The 25,041-nt window shown below is 41.8% G+C and overlaps 2 protein-coding genes across 3 annotated transcripts in view; one reads left to right on the plus strand and one right to left on the minus strand.

The window, feature by feature from the left end:
- SCML2 (Scm polycomb group protein like 2) overlaps positions 1-14,575 on the plus strand; it is a 32,705-nt gene extending 18,130 nt beyond the window's left edge. The window contains exons 9-14 of the mRNA XM_033147331.1: positions 2,391-2,594; positions 4,626-4,808; positions 7,383-7,496; positions 8,437-8,718; positions 9,842-10,005; positions 11,527-14,575. Of these exons, the coding sequence (XP_033003222.1) occupies positions 2,391-2,594; positions 4,626-4,808; positions 7,383-7,496; positions 8,437-8,718; positions 9,842-10,005; positions 11,527-11,652 (1,073 nt within the window). The 3' untranslated portion in view covers positions 11,653-14,575. The remainder of the gene's footprint in view (positions 1-2,390; positions 2,595-4,625; positions 4,809-7,382; positions 7,497-8,436; positions 8,719-9,841; positions 10,006-11,526) is intronic.
- A 4,511-nt stretch (positions 14,576-19,086) lies between these two features.
- Positions 19,087-25,041, minus strand: part of RAI2 (retinoic acid induced 2) — a 31,406-nt gene continuing 25,451 nt past the window's right edge. For both annotated transcript variants that reach the window (XM_033147332.1, XM_033147333.1), the window contains exon 2: positions 19,087-20,924. In XM_033147332.1, the coding sequence (XP_033003223.1) occupies positions 19,153-20,820 (1,668 nt within the window). In that variant the 5' untranslated portion in view covers positions 20,821-20,924 and the 3' untranslated portion in view covers positions 19,087-19,152. The remainder of the gene's footprint in view (positions 20,925-25,041) is intronic.

Genomic DNA, 25,041 nt, shown 5'->3' on the forward strand with positions numbered 1-25,041 from the left:
CTGTCTGCGTGAAAGTGAACAACAGTCTTTGACACTGGATCCGACTCCTCATTTTGTGTACAGGTTTGAAACTCTTCGGAAATGTGTTACCTCTATCACCTCTCAGAAGAAAGCAGAGTGTGAGCTCAGTAACTTTTCTTTTTTAAGTAGCATTTTTATGGATGCACGAAAGTCCACTAAATTAGAAATGTATGTAACTGGCTGCATAGTTCTACTTCTAGTTAGCATGTACACAGTGGTAATAATAATAATAATAATAATAATAATAATAATAATAATAATAATAATAATAGGAAGTAGGAGTAGGAGTAGTAGTGGTGATTGGAAAACGAAGCTATGGTGCGTGCTACTGCTAGCACCCTGTTCCCAAATCTCTCACTTGGCTTTCATTTCTTGCTAGACATTTCTTTCACTGCCTTCAGAGTTGGCAGCACTCTACCTGCACAAAATAGGCCTCGGTTGGTTTCAGGAATCTTCTTGTGTCTTGTTGCTTGACTGGACAGTTTGCCTCTTACTTCCTGCACAAGCTGAAGAACTATCTGTCAGAGATAAGAGCAGATTATTTCCCCAAAGCAGTATTCAGAGTGTCTGTGTGGCTTGGTCCTATTCTTTCTCTCCCTGTTCTATCATTTTTCGCATCTAACAACCATTCATCTTTTCTGCAACCCCATTTCCTCTGCCTTCTAGATTTCCATGTTGCGGCTAATCCCCGTTTTCACCTTCTCTTTCATTCTTCAGTGCATATCCAGCCCTGAATGTGTGTTTATTTGATCTCTTGCTTTCCTCACCACCTTTCTTGTTTTGCTTTGAAATTCCTCTTTCCTTCTTTTATTTCTCATTCACCATGTTCTGTTATTCCCCCCCCCTTCTGATCTTATTTTTACTTGCCTTAATTCCGACCTTCTGTTTTCCTGCTGCCTATACCCTACCCCTCATTTTTACTACAGTGGTACCTTGGTTTAAGAACAGCTTAGTTTATGAACAACTTGGATTAAGTTACAGGTGGGTAGCCGTGTTGGTCTGCCATAGTCGAAACAAAATAGAAAATTCTTTTCAGTAGCACCTTAGAGACCAACTGTGTTTGTTCTTGGTATGAGCTTTCATGTGCATGCATCTGAAAGAATCTGAAGAAGTGTGCATGCACACGAAAGCTCATACCAAGAACAAACACAGTTGGTCTCTAAGGTGCTACTGAAAAGAATTTTCTATTTTGTTTCAACTTGGATTAAGAACACTGCAAACCTGGAAGTAGGTGTTTTGGTTTGTGAGCTTGGCCTTGGAAGCAGAACATGTTGAGTGTGTTCCATTTGTAAATTGAGTCCCCCGCTGCTATGGGAAAGCACACCTTGGTTTAAGAACGCTTTGGTTTAAGAATGGACTTGCGAAACGGATTAAGTTCATAAACCAAGGCACCACTGTATTTCACTTATCTTCTGTTTCTGCTTTTCTCTCATTCCATGTATCATGGGCACACAGCAGTTACCTCTCATCAACATCAACTAACTATATTTTCAAATGCATATGTGGAAGATTTTTGCACCATGAACACATTAATTTCCTGCCACATATTCAGTGTGACCTTACCAAGACACTTGTAGCCAACATTCCCTATCCAAATATGGGAAGAGCATCTTGATCAGGGGTTATTACAAGGGCAGACAAAGAATATAGGGGAAGGAGCAACATTTGCTCCTAAAGGCATGTTTGTTTGCTCTATAGTTCTGGAGGATAACAGGAAGAAGCAAGGAATGTGGGTATATAATTTGGCAAGGTCAGTTAGGGTTGTCTAGATGTGGCAAGTGTGTGGACATTTGTGGCTTCACCACCCCTGTTGGAGTTGGAGGTTAAAGCATATGGGAGTAGTTTGTTTAGTGTGGGTAGATTTTACATAAAGGACGTGGGTGGCGCTGTGGTCCAAACCACTGAGCCTCTTGGGTTTGCTGATCAGAAGGTTGGCGGTTTGAATCCCCGCGATGGGGTGAGCTCCCGTTGCTCTGTCCCAGCTTCTGCCAACCTAGCAGTTCGAAAGCACACCAGTGCAAGTAGATAAACATGACCCGGAAAGCTGTCTGTGGACAAACGCTGGCTCCTTTGGCCTGAAAGCAGTATGAGCAACACAACCGCATAGTCGCCTTTGACTGGACCTAACTGTCTAAGGATCCTTTACCTTTTACCTTTACCTAGTTTTTATATGCAGAGCATCAGCTCCTCTGTTCATCATCTAATTACAGCCTAAAAGTTTAGCTATTTGCAAGCTTTTGGAATAGATAAAATGTATGGAAGATGTTCATCCAGTCAATGAAAACTTTGTGAAATATTATTTGGTCTGGAATGCATTGTTTGCAAAATAAAAAAATAAAAAATTGACATTCCTCCTTTTTTTCTCTTAGTTTGTGTCTATGTTAACAAACACGGAAACTCTGGGCCTCATCTGGACAAAAAGAAGGTTCAGCAGCTTCCTGATCACTTTGGACCAGGTCCGGTGAATGTAGTGCTTCAGCAGGCTGTGCAAGCCTGTGTGGACTGTGCCTATCAATCAAAAACAGTCTTTGGATTCCTGAAGTCGGGGCACCATGCAGGAGAGATCATCACTGGTATTTTACAATCAAACGTCAATAAAAATGAAATGTAATAAAAACAGTGTAATAAAAACAGCAGCAGAACTAATAAAACAAACCAGGAGGCTGTGAAACATGTTTGATAATGGCAAAGCATACTTGGGTAGAATCCAGCAAATGAATGAGCAATAGTAGCTGGTTTTCTTAGCTTATTAGTAAAATGTGATTCAGTTTTAGTTTTTGTGCAAAATCAAGATCAAAGATTAGTGTGGCACAGTTGTGTAAATGACGCACTTCATTTTATTTATTTGATCCAGCGGTAAATAAGGCAGGACTAGGTTTCTTTATACTTACATTATCTAAACATTTTTTTAAAAATGGAAACCATGTTTATGCTGTTGTTTTCTAGTAAAAGAGCAAAGAGTAAAAGACCTTGTGCTTTTTTTCTTTTTTACGTGAAGTGTTCCGAGCTGCTCAGTTTAGGGTTCCCACTAAATGGATTTTTAACTGAGATGCTGTTGCTGCTATTCTTTTCCTATGATTATATTTTAGAAGTGTGGAAGGGATAGCACTTGTGTCATGTTTATTCCCCCCACTGTCCTGAGAGCAGATGTGTTGCTTAAATATTTCTCCAGTTCTAAATTAGAGGCTGCTGCTTGTCACTTTTCTCCTGGCAGAAGCAATCTTCAGGACACAAGTTAGCCTTAATTCATATGGCATTAAAAGTGTTTGCCTTACTTTATTCTCCCTGTATTAATGCCAGATGAGGACAACGAACTATGGTATGCCTAAACCTTCATTTCCCGCAGTATAACTTGTGCTGTGCATACTGTGAATTGTCACTAATCTTTGTGCACATCTTCTGTACGCAAAAGGAAATGTCAATCTATTGGCATAGATTTAACCGTTAGATATCAGCAATGCTTCATTTGTAAGACCCCATTATTGTACACAGGGTGTTTATAGCTTTATGGGATGGAAGAAGTTATAGTAGACTTCAGCTGTTGGTGTAATTTATCGGAGCCCTTGATATTTATGAATATAAAGCAACGTATATAAAGTAGCTTTTAAAGTGTCTTATAAAATGCAAGGAATGCCATTTGCCAGGGCAATCAGAGGCATTCCTATTGAATTATTTGGGGCTTACTTTCAGGACAGGTGGGCTGGGATTGCAGGCAGAGTTGTAGCGGTACAGCAGCCTCAAATTTTGCCATTGCGGGGTCTCTCTAGGTTAAGAAAACAACTGTCCAGCTATTTGCAAACATAAAACAAAGCAGAAGTTTCAGCTTTGCCACCTTTGCTGCTGTCCTTGATTTAAGCAAAATACAAAACAGGGACAGTACCGGCAGTCAGCAGAACGCTTGCTACTCTGATGATTATAGGTAGCCCAAGTCCCGCTCGTTTTGAGAAGGGGTCAGGGAGGACCAAAAGCTTCCCCTTACAAGCTACCTGCACCCGAGACTCCAGCCCAGTTCACATGTCATATTAAACCATGTGCAGGTACAGCGTGATAGTGCATGCTGCTCCAAAGTTCCCATGCTGCTGCTGAGCCACAGACTTAAGCAAGCCGGTGTCTGGCTAGTCATGTTGTTTCACCCTCTGGCTCACCGTTTGTTTCCTCCAAGCAAACCACGGGCAGTAAGCCAAGAGCAAACCACAAGCCTAGGTTCTCATGACTCAAGCTAGATTAATTTTTTTCCATCGGTGGCATAGCAGGGAAGAATTGTTTTGGGAACTTTGGAGCAGCCTTTCATTCACATGAAAACCTTGATTTGTTTTACTATGGTTTAATGTGATATGGTAGCTAGGCCTTTGATGATAAATCTACAGCCATATAACAAAACTTGTATCAGACTACAGTGCTGCCTTTATTTAAAGGATAGCCTAACCACAGCTACTCCGTTCAAGCTTTGGTATTGAAATTGGCAAAGACAACACAAGAAGCATAGCAAAATGTTCTGCCTCCTTTTACTGCCTTTGTTTCAGTCAATCCGGGGGTCTTCTGCTGTAGGCACTGGTGTTTCAATTAATCCCGCCATGATTTGAGGTCTTCTTTTTACCCTATAGCCTCCTTTGATGGGGAGAAGCACGCCATCAGTCTTCCTTCTGTAAACAGTGCCTCGTTTGTCCTGCGCTTCTTGGAGAAGCTCTGCCACAGCCTGCATTGCGATAACCTTTTCAGCAGCCAGCCCTTCAGCCCTTACATGGGAAGTGCATACAGCCCCACTGAATACGATAGAAACAAACCAGGTAATGTCCTCTACCACCCTTACCCACCCTGCATTTTTAGAAGTTATGGTGTGTATTTAAAAAAAAACAGTTGGATTTATATTTGTGAATATCAGTGTAAACTAATTAGTGTGAGCCATTTTAAGTCTTGTGCTTAAGATGTGTTGTTGTTTTTTGCTGCCTGATACTCTGTGTACACAATCGTAAGCAAGCACTGATAAATTCAATGGAATTTGCAACCTTAAGTCTTAAAAGGAAACCTCTCTGGTGTAGCGTGGCATAGGAATTTATGATTCTTGATTTTAAAAATAGGTTTTAGTGTCTTAGCTTTTTCCTAACATGTATACAGCAATAGACACTTGTAAAGAAAAGCAGAATATTCCCTTGTGCCTTATGTAGACCTCATTCCACACCAGGCATCATCCTGGTCATTGGATGTTGCAGAGAAGAAAGCAAACTGATTTTGATAAGCAATTTGAAAATTTGACACTCCTCGCCATCAAGTCTCATATTTATGCTGCTGGATTTTTGGTGTGGATTAAATAATTTTGGTTTTTGTCTCCTTCCCCCCAATCAGATTTATAAAGGAATATTATTTATTTATTGCACTTATTAGAAATTGATTGTGTCTGCAATACATATATATTGTATACTTACCTGGGAATAAGTCCCATTGAACTCGATAGAACTTAACTTTTGGATAGCCATACATAGGATTGCTGTGTGAACATGAGATTATATATATTGCTTCTTCGGACAGCCACATTTAGATTTTAATTGCGAGTTTGAATCTACCCAGTTTTACAGTTGCCTAGGCGTTACATTATTACTTAATTTTATAAGACAATGCATTTTCAGAAGGTTTTCTGTTAGACAAAGTGATGAAAAAGCCGAGTTACTTCCTTAAAAAATGCTCAAACAGCATTTCCATCATGCATGCCAAGTGTGTTATTGCAGTAACTCATCAACTGTCCTATGAAAGGTCCGTTATCCCTGTATGAATTACGTATATGAAACAAGGGGCTGAGAGAAATGTGGATGAAAGCCTAAGGCCACTGAGGATGCGCATGACTGGGGAGAGATGGGAAGTGGTCAGATTTCTTGGCTCACTCTCTTTATCACATGATACCCTTCCAAGCTTATTATTTCTGTACCCACAATTTTCAGGAGCTGAAATAGTTGAAGGCTGTGCTTTCAATATTTTTGAGAAACTGTAGTTTGGCATCTGCCACGGCCATTTAAAAAAGATGCACAGATGGTTAAGTATGCACATTTTAATCATTGCTTATTATGTCAATTGCTGCATGCTGCAATGAGCAAATTGACTGCAGTCCCTCTAGTTTGTGATATATGGTGTTTCTGTTTTCAGTGTAGAATACACCTCCCCCCCCCTTAGGGGTGGCATCAGGTGGGGGGTTCAGCTCCCCCTAGTGACTGAAGGTGGAAATCATTGTTCATCTTTTTATAAGCTTCTGATGTTCTCAGATCAGCCGTATTGTGCCTTTACCAAGTATGTTTGTGGCATGCATGCTCTCTCCATGATCTTTGCTTCTGGCGTATTAAATATTTTTGTTTTTGTTTTTATGGTTTGTGTGTCTGTTTAGTACCTCTAGTCTTTTCCTCCAGTAGTGTTTTTTTTTTAAATTATTTTTTTTTACCTCAGTTGTGTCTTACCCTTCACTCTTTTCCTGCCCTTTGGTCAGCTCATTGCTAACTTTTTTCTGCTCTCCATTTGCCTCAGCTTTTTCCTATACCTCTGAACTTAAATAGAGAGAGGGCCCTTTTGTTTCTGCTCTATATTTCGCCTGCCTTCCTCTCTTCATGAGGTCCACAGCCATCCCTCTGTCATGGTCAAGTTGTTCTCCGTTTAGGTTTTACACCAAAATCCTAGCAAACATTTTGGGGCTTATGGTCTTGATGAACTAAGTCACCCCCTAGGCATGGCATCACACCTGACCTCTTCAGTGGACCCATTTCAGAGATCAGGTGCATCTGCCCAAGTCAGTTCATCTGCCTCTTCCCTGGAAGCTTCAGGAGTCAAATCTTCAGAAAGAAAATCTTCTTAGGGACCCTATCTGGACAGTTAGCATATTGGATGCCAGCTCTGGAAGCGCCCTATCAACTTCTTAGAGCTGGTCTTTCTAATGGCTTTCCATTAGAGAACTGATCTGAGAACCCAAGGGAACACCAAAAGCTTCTACAAAACTGAACAAGGATTTCTGCCTTAAGCTACTAGGGGGGAGCTAAACTTGCCACCTAATGTTATCAGCACATGCATGGGAAAAGAGCGCTTCATGAATACCAAATGGTATCATCCTAACTGTTTTCTCCAATGACAGCACATTGGAGTGATTTCTGCAGAGGAGCACATACGGGGAAGTGGTTACACCAGAATGGAAGATTGGCATACATTTTGCATAGAAAGATTTATGAGCAAGATATTAACAGATCCATGCAATGTAGAAAAACCCACAAGGGTTCCCATAGGTGTTTTTTCTACAGGAACCAGCCCAAAGCATTTCCCCAAAGGAAATGTGGGGACTACAAAAGGCACTTAGAAGTGGGTTGTTGTTGTTTTTTCCCCCCCTCTCCCAGCAAAAGAGGAAATCTCTGACAACAGAAGTACAAAGCGATATTCTCAGGATTCACCATCCTATACTGCCCCCCTGTCTCCTAAACTACCAAGGACTGAAGTTCATCCCTCAGAAGGTAACTATTGTTATATTTCTCTACAAAAGAAGCACTGCATTTCTAGGCAGTCTAGCCCCAAACCCACATGAATAGGAGGATAAGTAGCTACTAGCCCTGATAGCTATGTTTCACCTCCGTTGTCAGAGGCTGTAAGCCAGGCATCCCCAAACTCGGCCCACCAGATGTTTTGGGACTACAACTCCCATCATCCCTAGCTAGCAGGACCAGTGGTCAGGGGTGATGGGAACTGTAGTCCCAAAACATCTGGAGGGCCGAGTTTGGGGATGCCTGCTGTAAGCCTTTCAATGCCAATTGTTGAGAATATCAAGCGGGAACAGTTCTGTTGCACTCGGGTCCTCCTTGCAAGCTTCCCGTGGGCATCTGGCTACTGTGACCACAGCATGCTGGACTAGATGGGTGACTGGCCTGGTCCAGAAGGGACTCCTCTTATTTTCTCATGCAGTCCAGGCATGCACTGGATTCTGTGGCAGGCACACCCAGCTTAGAAGGATGGGGGGAAATATTCAACACACAAATAACACACTAGGCTACAGGTACTTTCTTAGGACTGCACTAGACGGTGTAGCTCACTGATTTCAGTGCATTTACGTCTACATATATTGTTCAGTACTAGGACAAACAAGCTTCACATTGATTCTAATGAAAACTGGAGAAATGAATATGTATAGGCATAGTTTCCTTACTTCACCAATTTGTAAATTACACCCCAAATCCATACACATCTGGGATTGCAGCCACTTCTACAGGAGCCCTTTTCTCTGAAATTGCCCTTGTTTGTGTATTTTTATGGGGATCTAGTTACCATATGGGCACAGTCCTCTTACTTCTGTGTCTTTTCCACTATAATTTGGGGGAGGGATGGTGCACTGGCAATAAACAGCATCAGGCTATCCAGGCTAATGTAAATGCATTATTTATGTTAAATTACTTTATATAGCAGAAACCTTGCCAAGTGAAGAAAATGGCACTTCCAAAGAACACAGATTTTCAGAGGACTCAATGGATTCTGCACTTAATTTAGTCAATCCCGCAAGCCCTAACTGCCGGAATTCCACTGAATATCGAACCTCAGGGAGTGCAGCTTATTACAGGAATTCTCTACCGCCAGTGACTGCTACCTCAAACACAGCACCAATTCTACGGAGACTGTCGTCAAGTTCTGCTGGAAACAGCAGTTACTATGAAGTCAACAGGAACAGGCTGCAGAGGAGGATTGAAGGTACAATCTAGCCCTTTAAAAGTCCGTGCTCTGTTCTGTCATCTTAACAATATATAAACTCATATATTATTGCTTTTTTTGTCTTGTTGAACAAAAACTACAGTTTATAAAGCAGGTTCTGAACATGCTTTGATATGCAAGGATTTGCAAAGTCAAAACTTGCAAAGCTATCAAACATGCCAGAAATCAAGTTAGCCACTCAGTCTTGCTCTGTAGAGATTCCTCATGTTGTAATGTCCTCCCTGGCTGGTTGTAGGTCACTGAAGAGCCATTTCTGAAATGTAGGGGGGGGGGAATCATGCTTGAAGATGGCTGTCTTCCTTAACAGTCAAAACAAAATTAAAAATTAAAAAATCCTTCCAGTAGCATCTTAGAGACCAACTAAGTTTGTTCTTGGTATGAGCTTTTGTGTGCATGCACACAAAAGCTCATACCAAGAATAAACTTAGTTGGTCTCTAAGGTGCTAATGGAAGGATTTTTTAATTTTTTATTTTTACTATGGCAGACCAACATGGCTACCTACCTGTAACTGTTCCTTAACAGTGTTTTAGGTATTTCCTCAACTCTCCTTGATATCTCAGAAGTTGATAGGTAGTTAATTCTCAGTTGTCACTTCTATTCTTGAACCTGCTGTGCTGTAATCTGTATTATTCAGGCCTTCCTAACCTATGAAAGTCTGGCCAGATGAGCTAATTGTTGCATTTCACAAATACCAGTTCACTCTTCTCTTTTCTGTAGGCAGAACATCAAGTGTAGTGGAGCCTTAAGAGCAAACATACGTGATCTTTTATAGATATAAAAAGTCACCATATGGTATTTCCCCTCCTGCCACCCTTCTTAATTAACCAGTAATGCAGTCAGGTAGTCAGGTGTATATTTAACCACAGAATGAATAATAATAAAAAGCACTAAGTGTTTACAGATTATTATTAAATATAATCCTCCTCATATGGAGAGGCACTCATGAGGAATGGCAGGGAAGGATCACCATTTGGTAATCTGCCCCCTCTTATTTATAAATGGAAATGGAAGCCTAAGAACTTGGTGTTGTGTGTCCAAAATGAGCTGGTTATACAAACGGCATATCCACCTTCCTCAGTTTCATGATTTTGTATATTTAAGCTGCAAGCTCCACAACAGGACCCGACCTCAGCACGCTAAAACGAGAACCCTCCCGCGTACCCAGTAAGGATCCTTCGATGTGGTCGATAGATGAAGTAATGCGATTCGTGAAAGAAGCTGATCCTCAGGCGTTAGCGCCTCACGCAGAACTCTTCAGAAGACACGTAAGGAGGCTGTTTGCTTATATTGCAACGTTTAGTCTATTGTACTACATGAGAGTAAAAAAACTTGGGCACAACCTTTGAGAGATTGTGGGTTTTCTTCCAGGGACAAACCATTTTGCTTTTTAAAAAAAAGTTATAGCAAGCTCACTTGAAGCTATCCATTGTGATGAATCACATTGCTTGTTGGGTTCTTCACTACAAATGCTCGTTATTTCTCAAAGTAGACGTCGTCTCTATTCGCCTGTGAAGCATGACCCGTTATTGTGTAATACTCCGGCAGCCCTCTGGAGACAACATAATCTCTGCATTTTGTTTTTATTTTGGCAGGCAGTAACTTCCCAGTCCTTTGGTTTAAAAAAATCCCAGCAAAACTTTTTATTTCATAAAATTTATATACTGCTTGATTGTTAAAAACATGCACCCTCCAAGCAGGCATTTTTGGTAGGACACATTTAAAGGACTAAAATCAGTTCCTAACCCAAATTGGAATTGGTTCCCAGTTTGAGGCTATAGCTGACTGACTCCTACTATGAAAAGATGAGGCTGCTGAACAGACTCCTGGGCCTTGGGGTTGTTGATGCTGGTGTTTTGTATCTTTATTTTAGATCTTGTGATTCGGAAATGGTTCAGTTTGGTTCTGTATATTTTCATGTTTTATTTAAGTTGTGGTTAAGTTCCCCCCCCCCCAATGTTGTAAACTGCCTTGAGCGTGAACTCTGGAAAGGCAGCATACAAATAAATTATTTCACTGCAAAACTCTTCCAATAATTTAGAATTTTCTGTGCCCATAATTCAGTGAAAAGCCATTTTCTTTGCTTGGCAGGGTTTCTGCTATATAAAGTAATTTAACACAAATAGTGCATTTACATTAGGAAGTATTTTGGCAATATCCTTGAGAATAGCTAAAAAAAAAAAGGCTATGTCTACAAATACTTTGCTGTAAAAAGGGTTGGTATCCTAATTAGGCTTCACAAATAGAAGGGCTGCTTCCATTCACAGACGTGACGAAGACCCTAGGTCATCCTTTACCAACCTTGTGTCCTCCAGATGATTGGGATTACAGCTCCCATCAGTCCCTGCCAGCATAGGTGTTTTGGAGGGTGCACGGTTGGCAAAGACTGCCCCAGACCATAATTCATCATTCTCTTTATGATATTTCCCCAAGGCTTTACTCTATAACCTACTGTATCTTGTTTAGCTTATTACACACAGATGCACATTGTTTCATGCAAGCCTAGTACAGTGGTACCTCGGGTTACAGATGCTTCAGGTTACAGACTCCGCTAACCCGGAAATAGTACCTCTGTTTAAGAACTTTACCTCAGGATGAGAACAGACATCGCGCCGTGGCCGCAGTGGGAGGCCCCATTAGCTAAAGTGGTACCTCAGGTTAAGAACGGACCTCCGGAACAAATTAAGTTTGTAACCAGAGGTACCACTGTACTGTTTTTACTTTTCTTTTCAAGGATTCTAGACCAAGATATTATCAGGTGGTTAATTCTTTTTGTACTCTTTCCACAGGAAATTGATGGAAAGGCTCTCTTGTTACTGAGGAGTGATATGATAATGAAATATATGGGACTGAAGCTGGGGCCTGCACTTAAGCTGTGCTACCACATCGAGAGACTTAAGCAAGGGAAATACTAGGCAACTGATGCACAACTATAATGTCACATGTTTATTGGACAACCTCTCAGGTTCATCAAGATGGGGGAAGGCACAATACAGCGGGACCTTTGCCTGACTGAGCATCTTAGAAATGGATGGGAGATGGTCCATTCACTTCAGCAAAACAAGTTTCCAGCAGATCGTGTCCAGTGTTCCATTCACTGTGCAGTCCTAAACAGCCATTGGTTTCCAGAAGTTTCTTCCCCACAATATGAAATTTGTTGTCAAGAGAAAGTAGTTACATTTTTGTATTTAAAAAAAACTTTCAAGGTGCAGGGAAAGGCAGTGCCATGGGTATTTACATGGGAAGTTCTAAATATATTCGCAACCATTTGGCTTCAGCTGGTGCATTTTCATTCTGAACCAAAACAGCTGAATTTCCAAAGGAATTAAAATATGCTATCAGGATCTGAACATTCTTTGTTTTGCAAAGGTGACTTAATTCATAATGCTAAACAGGAAAAGGTATTAATGTCTGCAATGAGTTCACTTCTCAGTTACCATAACTTCCTGATACTCCAGGAGATCAATATTCAGATTATGCTATAGGTTTCCACAAAGGGAATAGCCATATGAAATGTTCTGTATGTGTGAGCGCTGTGTGTTTAAAAACAAAAGAAAGCTTTTGTAAAGAGTTTTAAATTATGAGGGGAATTTTTGTAGTGTTGACAATTTAAGCTGGCAGTATTTCTTTTTCTTTTTGAGAAGGAAGTTCTCGTGGCTGATTTGTACAGCCAACTTTTCCAGGTGAGTGAACAAATTTCCTCCTTGCTCACTGGAACCTGTGCCACCTATCATTTTGAATCATTCCGTCTCTGAGGAGCTTAACATGAACATAAAACGTTCATGCGCTTGTATATTTGTGTGTGAGTACGATACATGCGCCTATGCTGTACATAGTGTTCATTTTTTGGGAAAGTCTTTTAAAAGGTACTTTTGCACTGTGACAGATGACAAACTGTAGAGATAAAAGTTTTACCAGTAAAAACAAACAAAAAAAACCCCCATGCACAATCCTTTTTGGCCTCTGTTTACAGATTGTTATGCGCAGTATGAGGCTTTGTGAACACTCTGCTGAGCACTATTATCATTTCTTGACACCCATACAACTACAGGCTTCTTGCTGGAGGACAGGGTGGGGAGGGGAAGGGAAGAAAAGGGCCTATATCCATTTCCTCTATCACGCCAAACAGATGATTTCATGCTTTCAGGCCTGACTGCACTGAAGTCTGTTAGGTTCTGTGTAATCCAGCAAGTATTTCTGCATGCAGCTCTAGTACTAGATGCACGGGTCTGAACTCCACGAAGCACCTTTTGCTGCATGTGGATCGCCCTTGCTGGATGAAAGTGAATGTGTCTTCTTGCTGTTACTGACTTGACACCTGTCTGCTTTGCTTTCCATTTCTGGAGGGATAAGAAACAATCAAAGGACGGGTGGATTCACGCAGGGGAACGTCCCTGTACTATGCAACATTTTGGATTTTCATCATGTCGTGCTGAGCCATTTTGTTCTGGGAAGATTTCTGGAAAAAAGTGTGACTTTTTTTTGTTCCGATTTTCTATCTTACCCTCAGCTTCTTTTAAAGCAGAAAAAATGACAATTTTAACAAAGAAGTTGAACTGCACATGGATGTGTGTGTGTGTGTATTATACACTTTGGTGCTGTTTCTATAAGCTACAAGAAATGCTGATAGTGAAACGTTTTGCTGTCACTGCCAATATCATATCAGGGACAATTGTGTACATTTGCTGTGTAGGAAACGGAATGTACTGTATGTAGTAGTACAAGTGATGATAGAGAAGATGTAGTCCAAAAAGGAAGGTAGATTTTATATTTCTTATTGCCTTTTTTATATCAAATGTGTCTAGTTAAAGAAAGTATTTTTACACATTACTCATTTGAAAATGCCTTGCTTGCTGGTATACTAGTATTACTCAGGTTTAGCAAAAAGTACTACAAAGTCACAAAACAATTTCCAGGCTTAAGTATTTCTTTAAATCACTGCAATATGATTTAAATGAGTTCACTTCAGAGGTGTGTTGTATTTTATGAACAGCCTGATGTTAATATTTGTTGTGTTGGCTAAATAGTTCCCTCTATTAAGTGTACAAACCATTATACCAGCCCAGAATGGCTTTGGAACTGTGCCACACAGCTCTTGCAGATGTTTGGAATCAAGCTGCAAGGGCTGCAATATATTTTACCAAATTTATCTTAATGAAAAATAGATGCATGACATGGGTAATGTGATAGCAAATACTTGGCATTTATGTTGGTGGCTGCAGTCTGTGAGACCCCCGCACATTTTTTCTGCAGTTTTTGGCTAAGTGAAATTTACACATACTCAAAATATTAACAAATTTATCCACACTTTTTAATCAGTGATACCTGGACAAACTTTTTGCTTCTAATGTGGCAATTCTGAATGCTGTTAATACAATATAGCATGTGGAAGAGAGACACTGTAAAATACAATGTGTATTCTAATAAGTGTGGCTTATTCTTCTCCATGATAGAGAATATTAAAAAATAGATTTGAATATGGAAAAAACCCCAATCTTGCATGCATGTGGTTATTTTTATCCGTCAACTGGAAGAACAAGTATCATAGTTTAACTCATTTTATATAACCTACAGTTGGTTTTAAAATGTTTTATACAAATATTTTAGCCTCCCTCATGCATTGTGGGAGTGCGGGGTTTTTTTTGCCATTGAATAGGGGAAAGGGTGTGCATTGCATTGTGTACACGAAACAAGAATGCCATACTGAAATTTAACCTTGTACTATATATATAGCATGATATCAAACTCTTATCAAGTGTTTGTAACAGAATATATATTTTAATTATTTTCAACTGGATGTTTTCATCTACGCAGAAAATAAAACATGTTCAGTGTTTACATGTTAGTTTTTTATGATAGCAGCTGTACCTGATTTATGCAAGTAAGCATGTAATTGTACAAAGTCCTTCCACACACACTACCAGACTACTAATAGTGCTTCAATTAGCTAATAGTTGAATTAGAGCGAGCCTTTGAAACAGACTTTCTTTGCATTGAGCCCTGAACTACTTAACAAGACGCACACTTTCTCTCTCTCCCAATTCTATATCTTGCCACAGCACTAGATGTCAAGATACCATAAAGACTTCTATCACCAAATCCCACCAGTAACGGACAGATCCTTTGTGACACAGAGTTGAATACTTTCTGGACAGGGGGGTTGCTAATGGTCTTAACAAGAAGCTTTTGAGATGATAAGGCTTATCTTAAACCATGCTTCAAGAAAAACATATGCTTTTGCATAACCCTGTGGGTGGGTGGGTGGTTTTTATCAGAACAAGCTAAAATCTGAGGTAAGGTATTCTGCTGACCAATGCTTTACACCAAGTAGACCTTGAGCAAAGAAATACTGAGGGAGCATTGGTCCAGTACTTGAACTCAACACTAGAGAAGATGAGTGGCCATAAACACTGAAGGGAAGGTGGGCGTTTCAGTCTCTTATTTCAAGAAAGAAAGGCACTTAAAAAAATATATTCAGTAAAAACCTTTCTGAGAGTCAGCCACTGAATTAAAGGAATATCTGCTATGATCTGTCACCATAAAAAGTAGACCTCTTACAAATAATGTTCAAGTTCATTCCAGCCAACATCTAGCAACATGATTGGAATTAAAAATGCCTAATTAGCCATCTCCAGCCTTCGAAATATAGCAAGACTTTTCTTAGTTATTTAACAGGCCTCAACAAAGGGATTCCTCTGCCCAGACATGGAATGGCTGTGCTGGTTATAGTTATTTGTAGTGAGATCTAAACATTAAGTCCCTCTTTAAAATGTCGCAGTGACAGACTTTGTTTCCTCCTTTCAGAAAATCTCACCTGAATACACATGCCCAGTTTCATACTTGAAACTACTGCTCATGGGTTCAAAATGGTTGGTGACCTCTCATCTAGCATTTCAGACAGTCCATTCACACACATCTACACTTTGTTTTTACTGCTGGGGAGAGGGAAGGAGATGCTAACTTCAGATTTCCATAAAAAGGTAAAGGACCCCTGACAGTTAAGTCCACTCGCAGACTACTTTAAGGTGGTGGTGCTCGTCTCGCTTTCAGGCCGAGGAAGCTGGCGTTTGTCCGCAGACAGTTTTTCCGGGTCATGTGGCCAGCATGACTAAACCGCTTCTGGCGCAACACAACAGCAACACCAGAGCAACGCACAAATAGCAGAATAGTAAAGCAGAATAGTGAAGAAACTTTAAATTATTGAAGGTGTACCAAAGGAAGATAGGAGCAAAGCAAATGAAAGTCCAGCATTTACAACACATGAAATGCAGCCCTGGATCCCTTCCCAGGGCCACAGAGGAAGTGCCGACATAATTGATTGCAAGGCTCTTCACCCACCCACCCCCCCAAATACTGCAACTCGTTTTGGTTGCTTATGCAAGCCTGACTGCATTTATAGTCTGTGATGACACTCTTAAAAATGACAGTAGTTAAAAACAAAGGTAGCAACATTACCTGTGGTAATGAGACAATCAAATTGACAAAAACAATCCCAATCCTATTATCAAGTAAAAGAACAGCAAAACAACACACAATGCCACAACAGCAAAGAGCCAAAACGACAATGCCAAACTCACCCGGTTCTGCTGAAACAGTTACACCTTTAGATGGCAGTAGAGCACTGACCTTTCTACCTCATCCAACCTTTTGGTGCAGTAAATTCCACATAGGCGGTGTCACAGAGAAAGCCCTCTTCAGTTTTGCCGCCAACTGTGCATCAGGATGCAGTGGCACAAGCAATGTTTCCATTAAAAAAACAGTACATTCACAGAGGAGGTGGGCAGTCCTCCCAAGCTGTTTAGGGCTTTCGAAGTAATAACTAGCATTGCAAATTGCATCTAAAAATAGTGGAATGACCAATGCATCTGGTAACATGATTCCAAGACTAGGCCCCAGTCATGATTCTTGCTGCAGGATTCTGCACTAACCAAAGTTCCCAAGTGGTCTTCAAGAGCTGCCCCACAAAGCGTGCCATACAGCAGTCCAATCAAGATTTAACTAATAACATGTCTGATTGTGGTCTGACAGCACCAGAAAAAGACACAGCAGCTGAAACAACAAAAGCACTCTTGAGCTATGATCACCATGTGAGCATCTAGAAGTAAACCTAAGAGCTCTACCAGCCTGCAAATGTGAAATTTTAAGGGCAACCTAATTTGGAGTAGGCTGACAATTCTATCCCTGGTGTGGTCATCCTGTCCATCACTGACTGCAAACAGATTCAGAGCTTCCACAACCTCCACAGAATGAGATAACAAAAGAGAAGACAGAGCCTGGCGTCATCCACATAAATAATAATAATAATAAATTTTTATTTACACCCTGCCCTCCCCGGGCTCAGGGCGGCTAACACCAATAAAATTACAATAAAACATAAAAGAAAGAAGAAACAGTTAATTAAAATACGGGTTAAAATACAATTTAAAATTTAAAATGCAGCCTCATTTTAGTAGTAGCCCTTAAATCAAAACCATAAGGGGAGGGAAACATAAGGGTCAGACTGAATCCAACCCAAATGCCAGGCACAACAGCTCCATCTTGCAGGCCCTGTGGAAAGATGTCAAATCCCGCAGGGCACTGGTCTCTTGTGACAGAGCGTTCCACCAAGTCGGGGCCAGTAATGAAAAGGCCCTGGCCCTAGTTGAGACCGATCTAACCACCTTGTGGCTCGGGACCTCCAAAGTGTTGTTATTTGTGGACCTTAAGGTCCTCTGCAAGGTATACCAGGAGAGGTATGCCTGACAGCCACCCACTCCATAACACCAGGTGCCTCTACTCAGTGATGTGGAGTACACATTTTTAAAAAGCACAAGGGGATAAAATGGAACCCTGCAAGACACCGTAAGTCAGTGACCAAGTCATCGATCACAAGCCCCCGCCAATACCACCTTCTGAAACATGTCCTGGAAAAACCACAAAGCACCACAATCTCCGAAATCCCTATTCAGAGACAACTCAAGCTTTAAGAATAAGGGCATTGAAGCTGCTTGGAGGGCACTCCCCCTGTCTAGTCCCCACATAGACATGGGAGACTTTTTATTTTATGTTTTTCCACATTTGTATGGCTAGCTTTTGTACAGTTAATGAAATACAAATTGCCTGTCATTGGGCAAATTTGCACATAAACGTGCACATTAGGAGAAATGCACACTAAAATGATGGCAAAATTCAAGGGAACTTTTAACAAAAGCAAACGGATGTAGAAATGCGGCTAAACCAACTTAAAGTTTGGAGAGGTAAGAAACAGAGAAAAGTGGAAATTGTTAGCTTCCATATTTCTAAGTGTAAAGAAGATCCCCTACCCCAACTCCAAGGCCATTATTTTGCATCTAATTCAAGTCAGTGGATTCCAGGGATTCCAGGGATCTGGGAGGGAAAAACCCCCCAAGTATACCTAACAACCTGATGCCTATTCAACCTTGGACTATATTACTACACAGAGGGTGGGAGGTGCAGCTTGTCCTCACCCACTTTCAAAGAGAAGTTAGCTTTCTTTTTATAGAACGGATGGATATACTTGTTGGACTATGCAAATGTAGTTTTTGCTATAATATTAACATTCATCTTGTTTCAGTCCACATACAGTCGTACCTCGGGTTACGTCCGCTTTGGCTTACGTATTTTCGGGTTACGTGCTCCGGAAGTGTTTTTCGGCGCACGGACGCTTCTGCGCATGTCTGCACTTTGCGCATGTGCAAAATGGACACTCGGGTTACGTACTTTTTGGGGTGTGGAACGGCACCCCAGAACGGATCAGGTACCTAACCCGAGGTACCACTGTAGTTCGAAACGCATCATTGCTAAAAATGTGATGAAGAGTGCCAAGGGTAAAACTGGGTAATGAGCTTGGATTATTTCAACAGCTCAAGAACATGACAAGTTAACAGCTATACAAGTTTCCAGACTTGTACCAAACCTTTTTGGATCCAGAGTGCAAATCATATATTTAAAAAGTACAAAATACCGCAACCAAACTAGCACATACAAATATTTATTCCGAAAGTTCCAGTCTACCCACCATTGTTCAGAATTACATCATCAAAGCACTTCATGGCAGTGAAAATAGCTCTTACCCCTCTGGCTCATTCACCCATTTTATCTGATTAAAGCTGCAAAGGTGCAATCCCCTTGAAAAATATGCTGCTTTTTATTTAGTTTTCATGAAAAGTTTAGAACGCAACAAGGTGGGAGGGGGACCCATTGTACAGGGAAGATATAGCCAGTTCTCTCCAGCTGTCTTCCCCCCACCCAAGCTGCTCCACCCCCTTCCCTTCCCTTCCCCTCCCCTCCCCACTCCACAGTCCTCTGCCTCGAAATAACTTAAAAGATAGCTTAACATTTTAATGCAATTTAAAATGAAGTGCATCTCTTTATTCATAATAATTATACCTTAAAACATTCTAAAACCTCATAAATTACTTTCTTGGAAAAAAGGCCGCGAGCCGCTGCTTTTTGATTGGAAGAATGTGTATTTCCTGCGAGCTCATTTTCTTTAACTTGACACTCCTGTTTTTTATAGGTTTCCTAAGAGCCTCTGCATTATCCCGGGCTTCCGGCTGGTTCTTCACGTCGTAACACTGCAAGGCCGAGTCCTGGGGCATGTCCCTTTTGAAGGAAAAGTTTTTTGTCGAAACCCCCGAGAGGCCCTTAATTTTGCCACAGAAAACGGTAGGCACCGCATCTTTGACAGAGACGATCACTTTGGCCGTCTGTGACGTGCTCACAATCTCAATGTTATTGCCAGTGGGCGGCTCGCAGGGTGCTATACTGGTCTGGTCCACCAGCCATTTGGACTGCTGTCTCAGGAGTTCAGACGAGCCGCTACTGATCACTCGGCTTTCCACCTTTGCCGGAGCCTCGTGCAGTTTGGAAGGAGCAAAGGGCAAAACTGCGCCGGAAAGCTTATCCGCTGCAGAATGAGAAGCGCCATCCATCGCGGATCCAGAGCGGGTGCCGTTATTGCTTGCTTCGGTGCTGCTAGCCTTCCGACAGGAAGTAATCGAGAGGTCCAAAGCGCCGCCCTCCAGTGAGAGCTGGGAATTGTCCTCGCCTTCCTGAAGCAAAGGGGCTGTTTTCATGGACAGATCGAGGACTTCATTCTCATTACTCATCTTGATGACAGTGTGCCGGTTCAGCTGGGAAAACTCTCTGTGGTGGATGAAATCAAATGGTTTGGTTTCTTCTTTCTCCAAGGGAGTCTGGGTGCCTTTGCAGGAATGCAAGACAAACGAAGCAGCTGGTTTCGGGCAGTCTACGTTGGCCTTAGACTCAGCACCATGGGGAACGGGGATGGGAATGGGGATAGGAATAGGAACTGGGACTGGCAGAGGAACGATCACGGGGTATGGTACCAAGAGTGTGGCTGGCGGAACCAGTGGAGATAACGGGGAGCCAAAGGGCTGTGGCGGGGGGACAGAAGAGCAGTCTGGGGGTGTCTGATAGGAAGAAGGACCTAAGGCGCCTTGTGTGGGAAAGAGATCCTGCAAAACGGCAGCAAATCCCGGTGTCTGAAACACAGGAGGTAAGACGGAGTCCTGAGCTGCATTTGATGGTTTCTGATCCATCAGTTGCGGCTGTCCCAACGGAGCAGAGGAACCCTGGAAGAGGTTGCTGTGAATGGAGTTGGCTGCACAGGGAGAACTCTGCGGTAACACCAGTGGGGAGTTTAAATGCTGGAATACATGTTGCTCTAAGAGGACAGGCAGTGGCACTGGGCCTTGAGTGGTCATGACATAGGGAGTGTTGCCGTTCGGAGCAATCTGAGGGGCTGTGCTTCCTGCTACTTGGAGGTGTATTGGGAGAACCACGGGGCTGTCTCCTAAGCAAATGGGCTGAAGCACTGTGGCAGCTACCTTGAGAGCGACCCCGCTTTGGGATTCTGCTGGCGGTGTCAATATTGATGGAGTGGGGACAGTTACCAGCGGCGAAAGTGCTTTCTTCATCAAGTCTGCTGAATTGATATTCCAGGCTTCTGCCGTTATCAGCTGGGCAACTCCATTCTCTAGCTTGTTGTTTGCCATAGCAGAGGGCGAGGTAGTAACATCCATGGGCAGGTTTTGCGTGTCCTTATATAGTTCCTCCATTTCGCAGGATTTCCGAGGCTTGGCAGAACTGTAGTTTACATAGCTTTCATGGGCATCCAATTAATCTCTGGGCAGCCCAAAACATCCACATCCACATTACCGGCCTGCAAAAGAGAGACATGCTTTAAGCACGGCATAAATAACTTGCTTAAAATAATAACTGCAACTTTCTCTCTCTTTCTCTCTTTCTAAGACCACCTGTAACCAAAATGGAACATTAAGTGTTTCTACCCTTTGGGGACAAGCAGTCCTATGGTTCTGTATCCTGGGCATATGTGTGTATAGAATATATGCATATACAGAACGTACATCTCTTGAGTGTTACTTGAAGAGTCCCGGGGAGCTTAAAGATAGCCATAAACAAAGATAATTTAAGGACTGAAGCTACTACAGGGGGAAAAATGCTAGAAGCAGAGCAAGAATTCAGGCTGTTCATTTCATACTTTTAAACAAAGCTTCATGCAATGGCGTCATGTGACACAGGGAAGCAGCTGCACTGTTTACACTCAACAAGAGCCCCAAATTGAGGTGCCCTAAAAATAACTCATGATAAAAACGATGCAGCCTTGGACTTGGAAAGCTTCAGTGCAACTGAAAGAACAAAATACTTTCTGCCTTGCAAACTCTTAAAGCCAGCCAATGCAAACATACCATTTGTGATAGGTCCATAGATTGTACTGAAACAGCACCACAAACCCCTGCACATGCACACACAACCACACACCCCACTTTGTAGGCTTTTAATCCGAGCCATATTTTAAAAGGAACTAGTTCTTCAAGCGCTATACAATGATGGAAATAGAAATCTGCATTAAGAAAGACACACAGAATTAAAATCAAAGCTGATTTAGATGTACTCTGACAGCCTAATCTTAACTGTGCAGATGTCCAAGGGAGGGGGGAGGTAGAGGGAGGGAGGGAGAGAGAGAGAGAGAGAGAGAGAGAGAGAGAGAGAGAGAGGCACTCTTTGTAAACCAGGAGTGGTTTAGCACAATGTTGAGAACATTCTGCCCACCCTCAAGGCATTAAGCACAAATCATTTTTGCTGCAAAAGCTTCTCCACCCTCACAGATACTAGTATTGTCAGATGTCTCTTACTTAAAAGGATGCTTCTTAATGCAGAACTTTAGAGCCCAAGAAGTCGTATAAATGTATCACTTTTTTCCATGAATCTTGCATCTTTATATTCTGTTCCCATCTGCGCCTTAGATTTTATACCATTTGAAATGAAATATTGCTTACCACCATTATCTCAATGCACTGTTAATCCGCTCCCAAGTCCTTGAAGCGTGGCAGAGCTACAACCCTAAACAATCAAATAAATTTTGTAGTGATGTTCTACAGAAGTAGCAACAGAAAGAAATCAGGCCAACAGCAAGCAAAAATAACGTATAAATAATAAAAGCAACAACAAAATGCATAGATCGATTTAAAGTTGATCCCAATCCAACTTGTGCCCGCCACTTGTCTACAGTTATTCTGGAACTAATATAATGTGTGAAACAACCATCTTTGTTTTGTGTATTTGTATTCTGCTTGTAATACTGAGGAACTGCTTATGGTGTTTGCCACCATTCTGCATTAAGTAGATCTCTGTTATTCATTTTATTCTTTTTTGTGTGGCTTATTCTACATTCTGTTTATGATTACATGTATACTGCATCTTTTCTCCAAGGTAGGGTACAGGGTCCTCCCCCTCCCCCCACTTTATCCTCACAAACCCCTGTGCTGGAGTAGGTGACTGGCTGAAGGTCACCCAGGGAGCTTCATGGCTAAGTGTGCATTTGAACCCTGTGCCTCCCAGGTTCTAGTCCAGCTGCTTTGTTGTTAATGGACTTTTGTCTCCCCTCTTTTATTTTGTTTGTGAGGCTTGTTCTCCCACCCACCCATTTTATTTTCTGTACTCTACAGAACACAGTAGAATTGTGTTCGCCGAAGAATTGATGCTTTTGAATTATGGTGCTGGAGGAGACTCTTGAGAGTCCCATGGACTGCAAGAAGATCAAACCTATCCATTCTCAAAGAAATCAGCCCTGAGTGCTCACTAGAAGGACAGATCCTGAAGTTGAGGCTCCAGTACTTTGGCCACCTCATGAGAAGAGAAGACTCCCTAGAAAAGACCCTGATGTTGGGAAAGATGGAGGGCACAAGGAGAAGGGGACGACAGAGGATGAGATGGTTGGACAGTGTTCTCGAAGCTACTAACATGAGTTTGGCCAAACTGCGGGAGGCAGTGAAGGATAGGCGTGCCTGGCGTGCTCTGGTCCATGGGGTCACGAAGAGTCGGACACGACTGAACGACTGAACAACAACAACAACAGAACACAGTAACACTATGATGAAACGTTGATGAGAAAAATGCTCCATGGAAAACTTTATCTTATCTTCTCATGATGGGAAAGAACATTTTATTTTAAAAACAACAACTAGGTGACTGGATTAATTTCAGGCTGTTCATTTTCTTTTTTTCTTATATTCTTACTGGCAACACAGCTTAGTCATGTTCATGGTTACTCTGGCTAACTGCGAGGCAAACAAAAACAACCCGTATTTGTGAAAACCGAGGACAAACAGTTCCAAACCTAATCCTATAAACACTGACAAATTTTAAGGCTGTATACTCTGACAAAGGCAGATGAGCCCTCCACATGCATGCTATTGAGCAGTGGTCCGATAGCAATAGCTGCCATCCCTGACCCCACATGGGGTGCTAAATGCATGAATTGCCCTCCTCACCTCTCTGCATTAAAACATTAATGCCGTATTGTTGACATGGCAGTGGCTTTGCTCGTTTCAACTGAAATGGAACACTAAAAATGAATTCCAGCCACCTTTATCAGTCAGGATTTTCAAGGAGAAACATGGTTTTTGGAGAACTAGAAACGGTTCAATGGCAGGGGAGAAAATAATAGCCCCAGTTATAATATCCACAATAGCTTCTCAATCAGACAGAAAACCTAAGGCCACAATTGGCAAGTATTGACGTCAATGGGCTTAAGCACCCCTAACCTCTGTATGACTGCAGCCTGAGAGTGTTGTATTCAATTGCAACCTGACAATGCAGCCGTTGCTTTTTTTGTCCCAAATGCACGTTGTTGCAACCAAATATAATCTAATACAGACTTTGGCCAAAGATTTCTCAATTCCTATTTTAAAATTGTGGCATTATGAAGGAGACGGTACTTACACCATGACCACTACAAGCAATATATTCTCACCTGCCAATGTTTCTCTTTCTTTAACAGCAATCCTCAAAAGCTGGCTTCCATGGCTCCTCTGTCCTATATTTTTATACAGAAAGGTTTCACGCCATATATGCACACACTGGAAAACTAAAAGACTTGCATTCAAACAATAAAACTATCAGGAGTTGGTGAGAGGGATGACTATTGTGATAGCTGGGAAATCTATTTATGGGGGAAATCTATTTATGACTCTGAATGAAAAACTATTGAGGATTAAAATTCACAACACACACCTTATTGGCTAACTATGCAAGTTCATGCTCAAAAGAAATATCCTTCAACAGCAACGCATGGCATTAAGACACTCTTCTGAAAAGGCAAGTTGGCAATATCTGCTGGTTGGTATAAAAAAAGACCCAAACAAGAACTCGAAAAACACAAATTGTCTGAACAGCTGCCACTTGATGATGAAGTGTTATCATAGCACATAATTTACCCAGGTCTTCCAGTATAAGCAAACAGTATATTGATCACGCAGTCTGAGCCTAGGGCTTACTGATCTAGTAAACACATGCTCCGGGTGGGGATACACTGACTAATCATTCACACGTCGCAAAGCTTGATGCTATACAGACACCACAGAGACACTGCATTAGCGATAGGAAGATGCAGGTGTATAGTGGATAAATCCTTAAACAATTTAAAGAAAGGGCACTATTTCATTGGCTATGCTAGGTAAAGGTAAAGGTACCCCTGACCATTAGGTCCAGTCACAGACGACTCTGGGGTTGCAACGCTCATCTCGCTCTATAGGCCAAGGGAGCCAGCGTTTGTCCGCAGACAGCTTCCGGGTCATGTAGCCAGCATGACTTAGCCAATTCTGGCGAACCAGAGCAGCGCACAGAAATGCCATTTACCTTCCCGTCGTAGTGGTACCTATTTATCTACTTGCACTTTGACGTGCTTTCAAACTGCTAGGTGGACAGGAGCTGGGACTGAACAACGGGAGCTTACCCCGTGGCGGGGATTCGAACCG

Source organism: Lacerta agilis, chromosome 4 (assembly GCF_009819535.1).
Source record: "Lacerta agilis isolate rLacAgi1 chromosome 4, rLacAgi1.pri, whole genome shotgun sequence".
In the NCBI taxonomy this organism is placed as follows: Eukaryota; Metazoa; Chordata; class Lepidosauria; order Squamata; family Lacertidae; genus Lacerta; species Lacerta agilis.